The sequence below is a fragment of the Ammospiza caudacuta genome, chromosome 26 (genome assembly GCF_027887145.1).
Source record: "Ammospiza caudacuta isolate bAmmCau1 chromosome 26, bAmmCau1.pri, whole genome shotgun sequence".
NCBI classification, from domain to species: domain Eukaryota; kingdom Metazoa; phylum Chordata; class Aves; order Passeriformes; family Passerellidae; genus Ammospiza; species Ammospiza caudacuta.
The window spans coordinates 4136325-4153032 of NC_080618.1; the positions used below are offsets into that span (position 1 = coordinate 4136325).

The 16708-nt window shown below is 50.0% G+C and overlaps 1 protein-coding gene across 1 annotated transcript in view; it reads left to right on the top strand.

The window, feature by feature from the left end:
* The window catches only part of BIN3 (bridging integrator 3), a 48754-nt gene that overhangs the window by 21904 nt on the left and 10142 nt on the right, over positions 1 to 16708 (top strand). Inside the window, exons 5-6 of the mRNA XM_058820262.1 lie at positions 2941 to 3077; positions 3902 to 3942. Coding sequence (XP_058676245.1) covers positions 2941 to 3077; positions 3902 to 3942 — 178 coding nt within the window. The remainder of the gene's footprint in view (positions 1 to 2940; positions 3078 to 3901; positions 3943 to 16708) is intronic.

Here is a 16708-nt window from a genome sequence, read left to right on the forward strand (position 1 = left end):
GATATTGTGTGTGAATATTGTGTATGTGTGTGTGGATATTGCTGACACAAACTCAGATCCAGGCTCTCACCTGTGTCTGTGTGTCTATGTGAGTGTGTGTGTGTGTGTGTGTGTGTGTGTGTGTGTGTGTGAATGTGTGATTGTGTGTGTGTATTTCTGTGTGTGAATATTGCCTGACAAACTCAGATGCAGCCTCTCACCTCGGTGTGATTGTGTGTGTGTATTTGTGTGTGTAGATGTGTAGATATTGCCTGACACAAACCCCGATCCAGGCTCTCACCTGTGTGTGTGTGTGTGTGTGTGTATTTGTATTTGTGTGTCTGTGTGTGTGGATATTCCCTGACACAAACCCAGATCCAGGCTCTCACCTGTGTGTGTATGTATTTGTATTTGTATTTGTATTTGTATTTGTATTTGTATTTGTATTTGTATTTGTGTGTCTGTGTGTGTGGATATTCCCTGACACAAACCCAGATCCAGGCTCTCACCTGTGTGTGTATGTATTTGTGTGTGTGTTTGTATTTGTATTTGTATTTGTATTTGTATTTGTATTTGTGTGTCTGTGTGTGTGGATATTCCCTGACACAAACCCAGATCCAGGCTCTTCCCCTGCTCTCCCACCCTTCCCAGCACAGGCAGAGGGCTGGGAGAAGCCTCAGCCACCCAGAACTCTTTTCCAGGGTGAGATCTGCCCTTTCTGAGGACTCTGGTCATTGTCAGGGATCCTTGGTAAGTTTTTCCCTGTTCAGGATTCCCCTCCCTCCCTTGCAGTGGGCGTTGTTTATATGGAGCATTTCAAGTCCCAGAGGAGCTGTGGGAGGACTTTCTTTTTCCGTTCTGTTCCATGGCAGAGTCACAAATGAGCCTTGGCCAGAGCCAGGATGATCTGATTTCTCATTTAAAGGCTTGAAATGGTGAGTGGAGGGAGAGGTACAGCACACAGCCTGCCGAGGGAGGGCTGGAGGAGAAGGAGCTGGATCAGATCAATCCTGGCAGTGCCCATTCCCAACATCCAGCCGTCAAATCTGGTGAGGATGGCAGAGTTTTGCCCTCCTGTCTGGTTCCTCCAGGCTCAGGGGTTTGGTTGGTTCTTCACTCCTTGGCAAAATGGGACTGGTGGCTCCAGTCTCCACCTTCTTCCCAAAAAGCTCAGCTCAGAACAGGAGAATTCCTGTGCACAGAAATATCCCAGGCAGGCTCCACCAGCAACCAGGGAATGGGCTGATAGCAGCACTCCCTGCCCCAGGACTGGACAGCACTCTCCCCCTTCCCCACCCTCTTTCCAAACAAAATAGATCTTAAGAAGCAGGAGGATGTTCTTTAACTGGAGGTGAAAGCTCTCCTTTGGAATAATTAATTAGCATTACATCTCACATGTTTAATGAGCAAAAGAGCAGTGCAGACTCTCCTGAAGGCCATGCTGAGGGACAGGAGATCCTTTCTCCTCCTCTTCCTCCTTCTCCTCCTTGTCCTTCTCCTTGTCTCTCCTGCCCTGTCACTCTCAGACCCCACTATTTCAGCTCTCTCCAGGTGATCCCACTGATGCAGAGGAAATTCCTGCCCCAAATTCCCCCTGAATGTACCCAAACCACCCCTAATTCCCAACCTCCCAGCGTGACCCTGCCACTCCCTCCCTCCATCCCCTTCTAATCCTTTCCTGTCAAGGAAGATTTCATTTTTCCTTCCAGCCAAAGGAGTTGTGCCGTTCTCAACTCCGTCCTGTTCTGGCACAAATCCCTGCTCAGATGTGGTCACACATATGGATTCTATCCCATCTGTTTCAAGGTTTAAATGCCCAAAGCCTTCATGTTTGGATAATAAATGGATACAGTGGCTTTGTTATCCCAGAGTGAGAGGCTTGTTCTGCGCTGAGCTCCCCAGCTCTGCAGCTTCTGAGCTCTCTCTGGTATAATTGTGTGTAACCTTTCAATCAGAATGTTTAACCCCTTGATTTATGATCTTAAGCCCCATTATTGGGATGATTTTAACTTTTAATATCTAAGGGAGTCTTTCCAAAGCTCCTCCAAAGCACAGCTCAAGCATCTGGCTTTGTGATCTCCAACTGGAATAGCTTCCAGCACTGAGGAAAAAGAACATTTTTTTTTAGTACCTCTGGCCTTTTTTTTTTTTTTTCTCAGTCTATTTTATCCCTGTTTATATTTATGCTTTCCTTTTTATTAGTCTTTTTTTCCATTCTGCACCTTCCCTGATTTCTTGCTCATTTGTGTAGTGGCTCTGTTATTGAATTTTCCCTTTGCAGAGCAAGTGTTTGGATAAAGAGGGATGTGGCTGATGGAAAACAAGTGGAATGCTCAGTCAGAGCATGACCTGCTGCTTCTGGATTTCTTGGTGGCACTCCCAGGGCCTGTAGGGACTTCCTATTCCCCCTGGCTCCTTCTCCACAGGCAAAAAAATTCAGCTTATTGAGGGGGAAATACTTAACTTGTGTCCCTGCTCTTTGTGTTTGGAGAGGGAAAGAGAAACCTTCCTCTCCCAGTCCTGTCAGTCTGGTCCTTTCCCACTAAATCCACTTCAATACATGGGGGTTTTTTTGTAAAGCCATTTGAAAGACTTAATGGACTGTGATTTTTCTCGTTGTGGAAGAGCTGTAGTGAGGCTGAGAGTGACACTTAATAGTCTGTCGAGAGAAGATGTATAAAAACCCCCATCTCTGGGTGTTTTTTTTTAAGAGAACAGTGCTTTTGTTAGTCTGGGATTATTTCTGGCAGCATCACAAGCCTCACATCGGAGTGCTTCAGATTTAACTTATATAAAAACACTTCTCTGGGTGTTTACATGAATGAATTGGTGCCTTTTCCTTGCTTTTTTCCTCATCCTCAACTGCCAGCTTGTGTGACCCCCTCCTGGCTGCCTCAGCTGCCTGATTTTTGCCCTCCTGGCAGTGGGAAATGTGACCCTGTCTGGTTTCTTTCCCACCAGCCATGTCCAAATCTGCAGTGAAGATCTCCTCAGACCTGCTGTCCAACCCCCTGTGTGAGCAGGAGCCCTCGTTCCTCGAGATGGTCACGGCCTTCGACACGGCCATGAAGAGGATGGACGCCTTCAACCAGGAGAAGGTGGATTGGCTTTGGCTGGAGATTGGGAGTGCTGGGAGTGTCCTGGAGGCTTGGAATGGTGGGAGTGTCCTGGAATCATGGGGTGGTTGGGGTTGGGGAGGATTTGAATCCATCCCCTGCCATGGGCAGGGACACCTCCCACTGTCCCAGGTGGCTCCAAGGAAATCCCTTGGACATTTCCAGGGATGGAGCAGCCACAGCTTCTCTGGGAATTCCATCCCACCCTCCCAGGGAAGGATTTCCTCTCAAAATCCCATTCAGGGATGGGACAGCCTCAGCTTCTCTGGGAATTCCATCCCATCTTCTCCCCACCCTCCCAGGGAAGGATTTCCTCCCAAAATCCCATTTAGGGATGGGACAGCCACAGCTTCTCTGGGAATTCCATCCCACCCTCTCAGGGAAGGATTTCCTCCCAAATTCCCATCTAGCAATGGGACAGCCTCAGCTTCTCTGGGAATTCCATCCCAGCCTCTCCTCACCCTCTCAGGGAAGGATTTCCTCCCCAAATCCCATCCATCCCTGCCCTCTGGCAGTGGGAAGCCATTCCCTGTGTCCTGTTACTCCCTGCCATGTCCAAAATCCTCATTTCTCACCCCTTTCCCTTTTTATCATCATCCCCAAGACTTTCCCCACTGGAGTTTCTCTGATCTCCCTCTCCAGGCTGGGATTTCAGCTCCCATGGGAGAAATTCCTTCTCTTTTGGTTAAAGGACATTGTGGTTGTGCTCAGGGTCTCTCCCCACCCTATAGTGGGATCCCTACAAACCCAAATGGGATTTTCCAACAATCCTGATGTGCAATCTTCCCTTTTTTTGTTTCCCACAGGTGAATCAGATCCAAAAGACAGTCATAGAACCTTTGAAAAAGTGAGTACCAACCATCATCTCCTGGGGTTTGTCCTCATCTGGAGCTTTAGGGTCCTGGAGAGAGGCTGGAAATCATCCTCAGACAATCCTGCCCTGTCCTGCTGGTCACACTGCTTTTGGTACCTTAATTAATAATAATTTTAACCTTTTTTTGCCACTTTGATCCACTGCTGCCTTCACCTGTAGCTTAAAGAACTCCTGAGATGTAAAATCATGGAGCATCCTGGGCTAGAAGGGACCCTCAAAGGATGAATAATTCAATTTTCTCTGTTTACGTGTTGGTTTTTACCTCCAGCAAAGGAACAAAACCACTGGAGATCATCCAGGGGGGCGAGAAATTGGCTGGTTGAACAAAAGTTTATTTCATTTAGAAATTTTCCTAAATAAAAGAGGAGAAAGTGGAAGTTCCTGCATGTTTATAAATAATATTTATAAATAGTATTTATATTATTTGGTGGATAATGAGGGGTTGGAAATGAGGGGGAAAAGCCCAAATCCCACAGTTCTGTCACATCTAGCCTGCAGAATTTCCACCTTTCCCAGGGTCACAGGCTGTACCCCCAAACCTTTCAGGATAATTCAGTTCTCTCCCAAATATCCCCTTAAATCCCAAGATTTGCTGTTTTGTTACAGGAACAGAGCCAGCGAGCAAAAATAAAATGAAATTACTTTAATATGACAGTAAGTGTTGCAAATTGCTGAATAACAATTTCAGTTTAGGTTTGACACACACAGGAGGTTGTCGTGGTTTAGTTGGTTTGGGTTTTTTTTCCCCCTGAAGTTGTTGTTTCTGCCCAAATCTAAAAGTAAAATCTCCTGGATCACTTAACACCTGAGGTTACAGCATGTTCCTGTCTGGGGGATGTTTGGTGACTCAAGTTTTACCTTGGTCCTCTATCCACAACCAGAAATTCCTGCTTATTTAAGGGAAAAAAATAAGAAGAAAGAAAGAAAAAGGAAAAAAAAAATCCCAGCCTTTTGCTGTGGAATTGTGTTGCTTATTATCTAGATTGTCCTCATGAAAGATACATTAACTTTTTCTTCCAGCATTCTGTTAAAATTGGAAGAACTTGTGTTTCTGAGATATTCTGGGTTTTTTTTTTTTTTCCTCAGCTTGTGTTAGTTGGTGAAATGAAAGACAAATCCCTTTCCCTGCAAACCAGCCTTGGGTTTGAAATCCTGTGCTGGTGAATTCAGGACAGTAAATCCATTTCCATGTGCCCATGGGAGATGCTCTGAGGGCTGGAACTGTGACCAAAATCTCTCAAATTTTGGAACAGGAACTTGCTCCAAGGCAAAGGGATGTCCTGGTCATCACACCAGGGTCACCAGGACGTTCACATGGCCAAAACCTCTCCAGTTTTGGGAGCAGGAACCTGCTCCAAGTCAAAGGGGTGTCCTGGTCACCATGCCAGGAAACTGCTCCTTTGCGTGGAGGACATTCCAGGGTGACCAGGATGTTCTCATGGCCAGAACCTTTCGTGTTTTGGGATGTACTGGTCAAAGGGATGTCCTGGTCACCATGCCAGGGTGACCAGGACATTCTCATGACCAAAACCTCTCAAATTTTGGAACAGGATTCTGCTCCATGGCAAAGGGATGTCCTGGTCACCATGTCAGGCTGGCCAGGACATTCCCATCTCCAGACCATTCCAGTTTGGGGTGTCCTGGTCAAAGAGATGTCCTGGTCACCATGACACACTGGCCAGGACATTCCCATGGATAAAACCTTTCCAGTTTTGGGATGTCCTGGTCAAAGAGATGTCCTGGTCACCATGCCAGGAACCTGTTCCTTTGCATGGAGGACATTCCAGGCTGGCCAGGACATTCCCACGGCCAAAACATCTTCAATTTTCCAACAGGAACCTGCTCCAAGTCAAAGGGATGGTGCCATGCCAGAGTGACCAGGACATTCCCATGGCCAAAACCTTTCCAGTTTTGGAATGTCCTGATGACCATGCCAGGAACCTGCTCCTTTGCATGGAGCACATTCCAGGGTGACCGGGACATTCCCATGGCCAAAACCTCTCCAGTTTTGGGATGTAGTGGTCAAAGGGATGTCCTGATCATCATGCCAGGGTGACCAGGACGTTCTCATGGCCAAAACTAATCCAGTTTTGGGATGTTCTGGTCAAAGGGATCTCCTGGTCATCATGCCAGGAATCTGCTCCAAGGCAAAGGGGTGGTGGTGTGCCAGGATGACCAGGACATTCCCATCTCCAAACCTTCCCAGTTTGGGGTGTCCTGGTCAAAGGGATGTCCTGGGTCACCATGCCAGGGTGACTAGGACATTCCCATGGCCAAAACCTCTCCAGTTTGGGTTGTCCTGGTCAAAGGGATGTCCTGCTCACCGTGTCAGGCTGGCCAGGACATTCTCATGACCAAAACCTCTCCAGTTTTAGGAACAGGACCTGCTTCAAGTCAAAGGGATGTCCTGATCACCATGTCAGGGTGACAAGGACATTCCCATGGCCAGACCTCTCCAGTTTTGTGATGTCTTGGTCAGCATTCCAGGAACCTGCTCCAAGTCAAAGGGATGGTGCCATGCCAGGGTGACCAGGACATTCCCGTGGCCAAACCTCTTCAGTTTTGGGATATCCTGGTCACCATGCCAGGAACCTGTTCCTTTGCATGGAGGACATTCCAGGGTGACCAGGACATTCTCATGGCCAAAACCTCTCCAGTTTTGGAACAGGAACCTGCTCCAAGGCAAAGGGATGTCCTGGTCACCATGCCACACTGGCCAGGACATTCCCATGGATAAAACCTTTCCAGTTTTGGGATGTCCTGGTAAAGGGATGTCCTGGTCACCATGCCAGGCTGGCCAGGACATTCTCATGGCCCAAACATCTTCAATTTTCCAACAGGAACTGGCTCCAAGGCAAAGGGATGTCCTGGTCACCATGCCAGGGGGACCAGGACATTCCCAATCTTCAATTTTGTATGACAGAGGTAAAGGCTCCAGGGAGACCTCAGAGTCCTAAAGGGGCTCCAGGAGAGCTGGAGAGGAACCTGGGACAAGGGATGGAGGGACAGGACCCAGGGAATGGCTCCCACTGCCAGAGGGCAGGGTTAGATGGGATTTTGGGAAGGAATTCCTGGCTGGGAGGGTGAGGAGGGGCTGGGATGGATTTCCCTGAGGATGCCTCATTTCTGGAAGTGTCTGAGGTGAGTTTGGAGCCACCTGGGACAGTGGAAGGTGGGGAAGGGGTGGGTCTGGGTGATCCTTCAGATCCCTTCCCACCCAGCCCATTCCCTGTTTCCCTGACTCAGGACACTCCGTTATCTGCCCAGTCCTCAGTTCCACACCAGGTTGTTTACTCCAACCTCCTGGCTGCTTTCCATCCCAGCAATTCTCTCCAACTTTCTGAATTTCCACGATGAGAGGTTTATTTTTCCCCTTTTCCTGCCCTTTGGCACCTGCAAAGCTTCACCCTGTGTGCCTTTAACCAGCTTATGTTCCATGCTGCGGGAGCTTCATCCCCACTCCAAGAACAAAACTGCTCCTTCCCTTCCCTCCTCCTTCCCTTTGTAGGTGCATCCCTGCCCAGGAACATTTCTGAGGAGCCCAAGGGTCCATTTTGAGGCTAATGAGATGCAGGAGAGAACTGCAGAGTTTGCACCTCCCTCCCTTTGTCCTGCTGGCAGATAAACCCCAGCACCAGTTCTGGCAGAAAAGTTCCAGATTAATGAAAGCTGCCTTGAGGAGCTCTTCTTATTTCCAGTTAGGTTTTCCTTCCCCTCTCTGAGGCAGCTCTCCCAAGCCTCTCCCAACTTTGCTCTGACCTAGAAAAAAAAGGCTTTTTAATTTTTTTTTTATTTTTTTGCTCCAACAGCTGCACTTTATTACATCTTCACTGGTGGTCTTTTATAGTTTATTAGCCAAAGAAGCAGATAAGTATAATCCAGACAATTATCATTAGTGGTAATATATTGTAATCAGAGGCACATGGGCAGTAAAATCTCCATTCAGTTGTCCAGGGATTGGAGTTTCCAGGCAAATACTGGGGAATTTGTTAAACCATGTTGAAAAAAAGCAGTAGTAGATTTAGTTGGGGGGGTGGAGGCTTTGTATTGTTTCAGTCCTTCTGCTTCTGGGCTCGTAGGGTTATTCACAATTTGGCTTTTTGAGCCCCAAGAAGCCTTTGGCTGGGAGTGACTCATTTATTTTCAGGGAAAGAGCAGAGCTCCAGTGAGAATATTGCATTTTTCAGGGGATGGGTTGGGCGAGGAGCTGGGCAGGAGGGATGGGCTCCGCTTTGGGAGCTGCCTGTGCAATCTCACACCAGAGCAGCGGATTTGGGGCAGAAAGGGACAAAATCAGGTTTGGACTTCACTCTCCCAGCTCTTCCCAGTCAAGGCAGGGTCAGGGATTGGGGATGGAGTCTTAGTGTTCCATATTGTGTCCGTATTTAAGGAAGGAAGCGGCTTAAACAAGCCAGGTGGTTTGGAAATCCACAGGATTTAGGACCTTTCATGTTGGGAGAGGATTTCCAGGGCCACAGGTCTCAGCTGAACTGACTCTGTCTGACTCCATCAGAGCAAGGGGGTGACCTGGTCACCTTGGCTTGGTGCCATTCCCTTAGGGCATTGTCCTGCTCACAAATCCAGAAAGGTTTTGGCCATGGGAATGTCATGGTCACCTTGGCTTGGTGCCATCCCCTTGGAGCATTGTCCTTCTCCCAAAATTGGGGAGATTTGGCCACAGCAATGCCATGGTCACCTTGGCTTGGTGCCATCCCCTTGGAGCATTGTCCTTCTCCCAAAATTGGGGAGATTTGGCCACAGGAATGCCATGGTCACCTGGAATTGGTGCCATTCCCTTGGAGCATTGTTCTGTTCCCAAAATTGGAGAATTTTTGGCCATGGGGATGTTCTGGTTACCCTGGCACAGGATTACCCCCTTGGAGCATTGTCCTTGTTCCAAAATTGGGGAGATTTGGCCACAGGAATGCCATGGTCACCTGGAATTGGTGCCGTTCCCTTGGAGCATTGTTCTGTTCCCAAAATTGCAGAGATTTGGTCATGGGAATATTATGTTCACCTGGAATTGGTGCCATTCCCTTGGAGCATTGTTCTGTTCCCAAAATTGGAGAATTTTTGGCCATGGGAAGGTCTTGGTCACCTGGAATTGGTGCCATTCCCTTGGAGCATTGTTCTATTCCCAAAATTGCAGAGATTTGGTCATGGGAATATTATGTTCACCTGGAATTGGTGCCATTCCCTTGGAGCATTGTTCTGTTCCCAAAATTGGAGAATTTTTGGCCATGGGAATATTATGTTCACCTGGAATTGGTGCCATTCCCTTGGAGCATTGTTCTGTTCCCAAAATTGAAGAGATTTGGCCATGGGAATGTCCTGGTTACCCTGGTACAGAATCACCCCCCCGGAGCATTGTCCTTGTCCCAAAACTGGAGAATTTTTGGCCATGGGGATGTTCTGGTTACCCTGGCACAGGATTACCCCCTTGGAGCATTGTCCTTGTCCCAAAATTGGGGAGATTTGGCCACGGGAATGTCATGGTCACCTGGAATTGGTGCCATTCCCTTGGAGCATTGTTCTGTTCCCAAAATTGGAGAATTTTTGGCCATGGGAAGGTCTTGGTCACCTGGAATTGGTGCAATCCCCTTGGAGCATTGTTCTGTTCCCAAAATTGGAGAGATTTGGCCATGGGAATGTCCTGGTTACCCTGGTACAGAATCACCCCCCTTGAGCATTGTCCTTGTTCCAAAATTGGGGAGATTTGGCCACAGGAATGCCATGGTCACCTGGAATTGGTGCCATTCCCTTGGAGCATTGTTCTGTTCCCAAAATTGGAGAATTTTTGGCCATGGGTATGTTCTGGTCACCTGGAATTGGTGCAATCCCCTTGGAGCATTGTTCTGTTCCCAAAATTGGAGAGATTTGGCCATGGGAATGTCCTGGTTACCCTGGTACAGAATCACCCCCCCGGAGCACTGTCCTTGTCCCAAAATTGGAGAATTTTCGGCCATGGGGATGTCCTGGTCACCTTGGTAGAGGATCACCCCATTGGAACATTGTCTGTCTCCCAAAACTGGGGAGATTTGGCCACGGGAATGTCATGGTCACCTTGGCTTGGTGCCATCCACTTGGAGCATTGTTCTGTTCCCAAAATTGGAGAATTTTTGGCCATGGGTATGTTCTGGTCACCTGGAATTGGTGCCATCCACTTGGAGCATGTTCCTGTTCCTAAAATGGGAGAATTATTGGCCATGGGAATGTCTTGGTCACCTTGCCACAGGATCACTTCACTGGAGCATTGTTCTTGTCCCAAAATTTGAGAGGTTGGCTATGTGGATGTCCTTGTCCCAGAATTGGAGAGGTTTGGCCATGGGGATGTCCTGGTCACCCTGGCACAGTACAATCCCTTTGATGTTGAGCATTGTCCCACTCCCAAAATTGCAATATTTGCCATGGGGATGTCCTGGTCACCCTGGCTTTGGCAGGGGTGGCACAGAGGGTGCTGCCACCGAGGTGCCACCACACAGGAGTGGGTGTCAGACCTGTGGGACATCCCAGAGGTGCAATCCAGGAGCTGCTCAGAGCAGTGAGGGACAAATTCCATCAGAGCTGAGCGTCACCAGCACAGCTGGGAGGAGTCACTCAGTGAGTGAGGATCCCTCACTCCATCCCTCCCACCATCCCACCATCCCCATGGTGCCTCAAGGCAGCCCAGGCTGGCCAGGAGCAGCTCCAGGGGTGCTGGACAGGAAGCAGGAAAAGCAGATTTCATGTCCTTAACGAGCCCTTAATGAGGATTTGGAGCAGCCACATGGCCACCTAATCCCCCACGCTGCTTCCTCATCGCAGCCTCTCCATTCCTGCACCTTTTCCCTCCAGGAGGAAGGGCTGGGTTTAATTTCCCCCTTCCTGGTGGGTGGATGGGCCCCCACGGATGTGTGGGCACGAGCACAGGAATGGCAGGAATCCCCTTCCCTGCTCCAGCCCCTCCTGGTGCCTCTCCAAACTTCCCCTCTCCTCATCCACACTCCCCTCCTTTGGCATCTGGTGCTTCCCACCTCTGTAATTCCTTTTTTTCTTACCTATCCATCACCAACTGGAGACCTTGTCCACTTTTATCCACTTCCTTTTGGTTTCTTATCCAAAATACCCCAAAAAGAGCCCTAGGGAAGAGCCATGTCTGTGCCAGCCAGGTCCAGCTCACAGGTGCCAATGAGGGTGTTTGAGATGCTTGGAAACAAGTAGAATTAAAGATTTTACCATCTTTAAAGCTCCAGCACCCCTTTGCCACTGGAAAGGGGCAGGAGGAAGCAGTGGGATGAGGATTTGGGGTGGAGAGGATGAGAAGACAGAGAGGTGACAGAATGTTCCCACTCCTCCTCGAGCATCCCCACCATCCCCAGGGCTTCCCAGCAGGGAGATGGGAAGGAATTTCCAATTTCCATCCCCAGGGCTTCCCAGCAGAGAGATGGGAAGGAATTTCCAATTTCCATGCCCCAGATTTGTCAGCTGGGCTGAGTAAGAGACAAATCTGGCAGCACCAGGAATCCTGGGGCACTTTTATCTCCCCAACCCCATCCTTCAATTACAGGGAGCTGAAGGGAGCCTGGCGTGGAGACGAGGTGGGAACATGATTTGGAATGCAGGGAACGAGGTGATTTAGGTGTTTTTTCCAAGGATAAGCTGTCATCCTGTGAGGAGTTCACCCCCAGGTTTCCCCTCTCCCCCCAGAGCCACGAGCAGAGTAATTTGTGTTTTCTTTTCGTTATTCCTGCGGATCTCCCCTCACCTGCTCCTCTTAAGCTGCCTGGGCTGTAATCCCCTCTCAGAGCCTTCCCTGAAAAGTGACAGGGAACAACAGCAGCTTATTCCTCAAGCTGCTTTCATGGCAGGCCCTCTGAGAGCCCCTGTGCTGCTTCACCTGCACTTTGCCACCATTCCCACCACGTTTTCTTTGGAGTCGGCTTTGATTTTCTTGGCTTTGCATTAAAAAAGGAAGTTTTGGGTTACAGAGGGTCCTGAGGGGGATTTGGGAGTGGTTTTGGCTCTCACAGCCCCTCGTTCCCTGTGGAGGAGGATGGTGTTGGGATTATTGATAGTATCAGAAATTAGGAATATGTTTTTCATGGTGAGAATTGTCAAACCCTGGCACATTCTGCCCAAGAGTCACCATCCCTGGAAATGCTCAGAAAATTCATGGATGTGGCACTTCTGGACTGAGTTTTAGGCTGTTTTCAGCTTTGCTGGTTCCATGATCTGTTACAAACCCCACATCTGCTCCAGGGTTTTCCTCTGTGCATCTCACAGGGACAGCAGTTGTTCCCTTGCCCCAAGTGTGAGGGATGGATGAGTGAAACATCCAGGACTTGCTTGTGAGGCTTCCCTGCTCTTTTCCCATGTCCTGAAATTCTCTGTGGACCAGACTCCATTTCCAAAGGGTTCCTTGGCTGCTGCTCCCCTCCCAGTTAATCCCAGTCCCTGCCAGGAGGGGTTGGTGGTGCTTCTCCAAATTAGGAATATTTTTTTTCATGGTGAGAATTGTCAAACCCTGGCACATTCTGCCCAGGAGTGACCATCCCTGGAAGTGCTCAGAAAATTCATGGATGTGGCACTTTTGGACTGGGTTTTAGGGCCACGCCTGCTCCAGGGTTCACAGGGACAGGAATTGTTCCCTTGCCCCAAGTGTGAGGGATGGATGAGTGAAACATCCAGGATTTGCTTGTGAGGCTTCCCTGCTCTTTCCCCATGTCCTGAAATTCTCTGTGGAGTTGTTCAAGCTCCATTTCCAAAGGGTTCCTTGGCTGCCCCACTCCCAGTTAATCCCAGTCCCTGCCAGGAGGGGTTGGTGGTGTTTCTCCAAACGCTTTGGGAATCTCTCCTGCTCCTTGCAGGGGTGTTCTTGGAGGGCTTGGCTGTGCCTGTGGATGGCAGGGGCTCTGCAGAGCCTTGGTGCCAGGCTGTGCAGCAGGAGCATTTGTCAATAACGTGCATGAGATGGTTGTGGAGACACTGGGGCCACGTGTGGAGTCAGGAATTCCTCGGAATAACTTGGCACCAGCAGGAGCCCGGCTCTCCCTCTCGCCCTGCACGGGTGTTTGGCACCCCTGGCACTCACCCTGGGATTGTGTTTCTGTCCACACACAGGGAGAAAATCCTGGGCAGGACTTGAAACCCCTTCTCCTTGGATCCCAGGGCAGTTCAGGGCTGCTGGGCTGACAGGGAATTCAGGATTCCTTGGTTCCTTCAGGAGCCAGAGATCAGAGCAGTCCAGGGACGGTCCTGCCTGAGCTGAGCTGATCCTGCCTGGAAATGAAACCTGGGAGAGTGTGGGAAGGGCTCAGTGGGCACAGGGAGGGCTCAGTGGGCACAGGGAGGGCTTGGTGGGCACAGGGAAAGTTTGTTGGGCACAGGGAAAGGTTGGTGGGCACAGGGAGGGCTTGGTGGGCACAGGGAGAGATCCTTTGGCACAGTAAGAGCTCATCTGGAGCAAGGAGAGCTCAGTGGGCACAGGGAGAGCTTGGTGGGCACAGGGAGGGCTCAGTGGGCACAGGGAGAGCTTGGTGGGTACAAGGAGAGCTCAGTGGGCACAGGGAGAGCTTGGTGGGCACAGGGAGGGCTCAGTGGGCACAGGGAGAGCTTGGTGGGTACAAGGAGGGCTCAGTGGGCACGGGGAGGGCTTGGTGGGTACAGGGAGGGCTCAGTGGGCACAGGGAGGGCTCAGTGGGCACAGGGAGGGCTTGGTGGGTACAAGGAGAGCTCAGTGGGCACAGGGAGAGCTTGGTGGGTACAGGGAGGGCTCAGTGGGCACAGGGAGAACTTGGCTGGCCCAAGGAGAGCTCCTTGGGCACAGGGAAATCTTGCTGGGCACAGAGAGAGCTCAGCTGGACTAGGGAGAGCTTGGCGGGCACAGGGAGAGATTGGTGGGCACAAGGTGAGCTCAGCTGGAGCAGGGAGATCTCAGTGGGCACAGGGAGGGCTCAGTGGGCACAAGGAAATGTTGATGGGCAGAGGGAGGGCTTGGTGGGCACAGGGAAAGCTTGGTGGGCACAGAGAAGGCTCAGTGGGCACAGGGAGAGCTTGGTGGGTACAAGGAGAGCTCAGTGGGCACAGGGAGAGCTTGGTGGGTACAAGGAGAGCTCAGTGGGCACAGGGAGAGCTTGGTGGGCACAGGGAGGGCTCAGTGGGCACACGGAAAGCTTGGCTGACCCATGGAGAGCTCAGCTGGCACAGGGAGAGCTTGACTGACCCGAGGAGAACTCAGTGGGCCCAGGATGAGCTCCTTGGGCACAGGGAGAGCTCAGTGGGCACAGGGAGAGCTCAACTGGACTAGGGAGAGCTTGGTGGGCACAGGGGAAGGTTGGTGGGCACAGGGAGGGCTTGGTGGGCTCAGCTGGAGCAGGTGGGCACAAGGAAAGTTTGATGGGCATAGGAGAGCTTGACTCCTACAGGGAGAGCTTGGCTATCTCAAGGAGAGCTCAGCTGGCACTGGGAGAGCTCCTTGGGCACAGGGAGAGCTCAGCCACAAATGACCCAACCCTTCCCTGCTGGAGGACAGCCACACTGAGGGAACCTCCGATAGTGATGGGCTTGGCTTTGAACTAAAAAAGGGGAGATTTAAAGAGGATATTGGGAAGGAATTGTTCCCTGGGAGGATGGGGGTGGCACAGGTTGCCCAGAGAAGCCAGAAAACACTTCCTCATCTCTGCAGGGCCAGTTTGGATGGGGCTTGGAGCACCCTGGGACAGTGGAAAGTGCCCTGCCCATGGCAGGGGTGGACCAGGGTGATTCAAGGTCTCTTCCCAGCCAGGGCAGTGTGGGATTCCAGGGTTCCCAGTGGCCAGGCTGGAGCTGAGGACACTCAGAGCTCCATGGCTGCGGCTCTGGGGAGCTGGGCCCCCCCTGCAATGGGAAATGCAGCGTATAATCTATGCATTAAAGTCCTTGGGAGACAGGAGCTGCTGTGCCTACACACTTCCAGCCTCTTCAGATCCAGCCCTGTAGATATTTTTTAAAGCTCTGCCTGAGCACAGTGTCCTTCCATTCGGGGCTGCGAAATTGCACCGAGTCGATACCGGGAATAAAAAAAGGGGGGAAAAAATGAAATAAAAATTTTTCCTCCCTTTTTAAAACCCAGATTTAATTTCAAAGTGAATGGGAACTGCGTTGCTGATCGTCTTGTGAGCCCTCCCTGGCTGCTTTTTTCCAAGGGGAAGGGCTGGGGGTGGAAGTCAGAGTCCCGTGGCTCTGTTCAGGCAGGAGCCCTGGGCAGTGCCAGGGGAAGGGCAGGAAAGCACCACAAACAGCTGGGTTTGGGTGCCAGCACGAGCCTCAGTGGTTTGGGGACGTCTCAGGAAGGTGCACAGCAGGGAAGGGAGGATTTCCCAGCCTGGAATCTCCCCTGGCATTGCCATGCCTGGATTCCCAGTGTGGAGCAGCTCAGCTCATCCCTGTGGTCTTTATTCCCTGCTTTATGTTTTGTGTCCTTCCCAAACCTCCCCCAGCCAGGGGAATAATGTAATAATAATTAAAATAAACCAGGAAAACCTCTGGGCTGATGGGATGCTCCTTCCCATCTTTAATAACTGGGAGAAATTCCTGCAGGAGCTGCGACCTCGAGCAGCTGGCATTTTGTGTGTGCCATGTTGGGAAAGGAACAAAAACATCCCTGGAAGTGCCCAGGCCAGGCTGGAGTGGCCTTGGAGCCTCCTGGGCCAGTGGAAGGTGTCTCTCTGCCCCAACTGGAGTGTCCTGAAGGTCCTTTCCAACCCAAACCATTCCCTGATCCTGTGAACCCAAACCCCTGAGACCTCTCGATCTGGCCACCCCTTCCTCCATCCCTATTTCCCTGCCCCTTCTCCTGGCAGATTTTTGGACTTTACAAAGAGGTAGGAGAGATTTTAGCAGCCCAGGAGCTGCTGGGGCCATGCCTGGAGCCTGCTGCATGCAGGACATGGTTCCCATTTAAATATAATGGCATTGTGTGGGATGGTGCCCATAAAAAGCAATGTCAGGGCAGAGCAGCTGATCCTCTCCGGGCAGCTGGAGCAGCTCCCTGATGACTTTTCCAGGTTGTTCCTCATCCCCAATCTGTTGCAACAGAGGGATATGTATTTATATTTGTATTTTATATTTGTATTTTATATTTGTATTTTATATTTGTATTTTATATTTGTATTTTATATTTATATTTTTATATATTTATATTTATATTTATATTTATATTTATATTTATATTTATATTTATATTTATATTTATATTTATATTTATATTTATATTTTTATTTATTTATTTTTATTTATTTATTTATTTTTATATTTAAATGGATTTGTTCTGTGCCAGCCTCGGGGGATAGGCAGGATTGAAGGATCGCATCCCCAGTTCAGCCTCTCACCCAGGGATGCTCCAAAACCTCCATTCCAAACCCTTGGAATACAAAACTTCCCAACTTCTCCCTGCTCCTGGCGTTTGCCCTTTGCAAAATGAGGCTCAGGGATCAAAGTTTTCTCTCAGCACCCACCAGCCCAGCCCATCAACACCCTCCAGAGCGAGCAGAAAATGGGATTTTAATAGGGCTGGAGTGACTGGGAACACCCATGGTTCTGCCTGAACCCTGGATTTGGGTCACATCCAAAGCAAATGACACTTGTCAAGTGACATTTTTGTCTTTTGTTTTTGCTAATGGCCCCCCAAGCTGGATTTCTATTTCTATTTTGGTTTTTTTTTCCCATTTTAAGAGGTGGGAAAGCTGTTTGTTCCCTCGTGGAAGTAAAATCCATCGCCAGG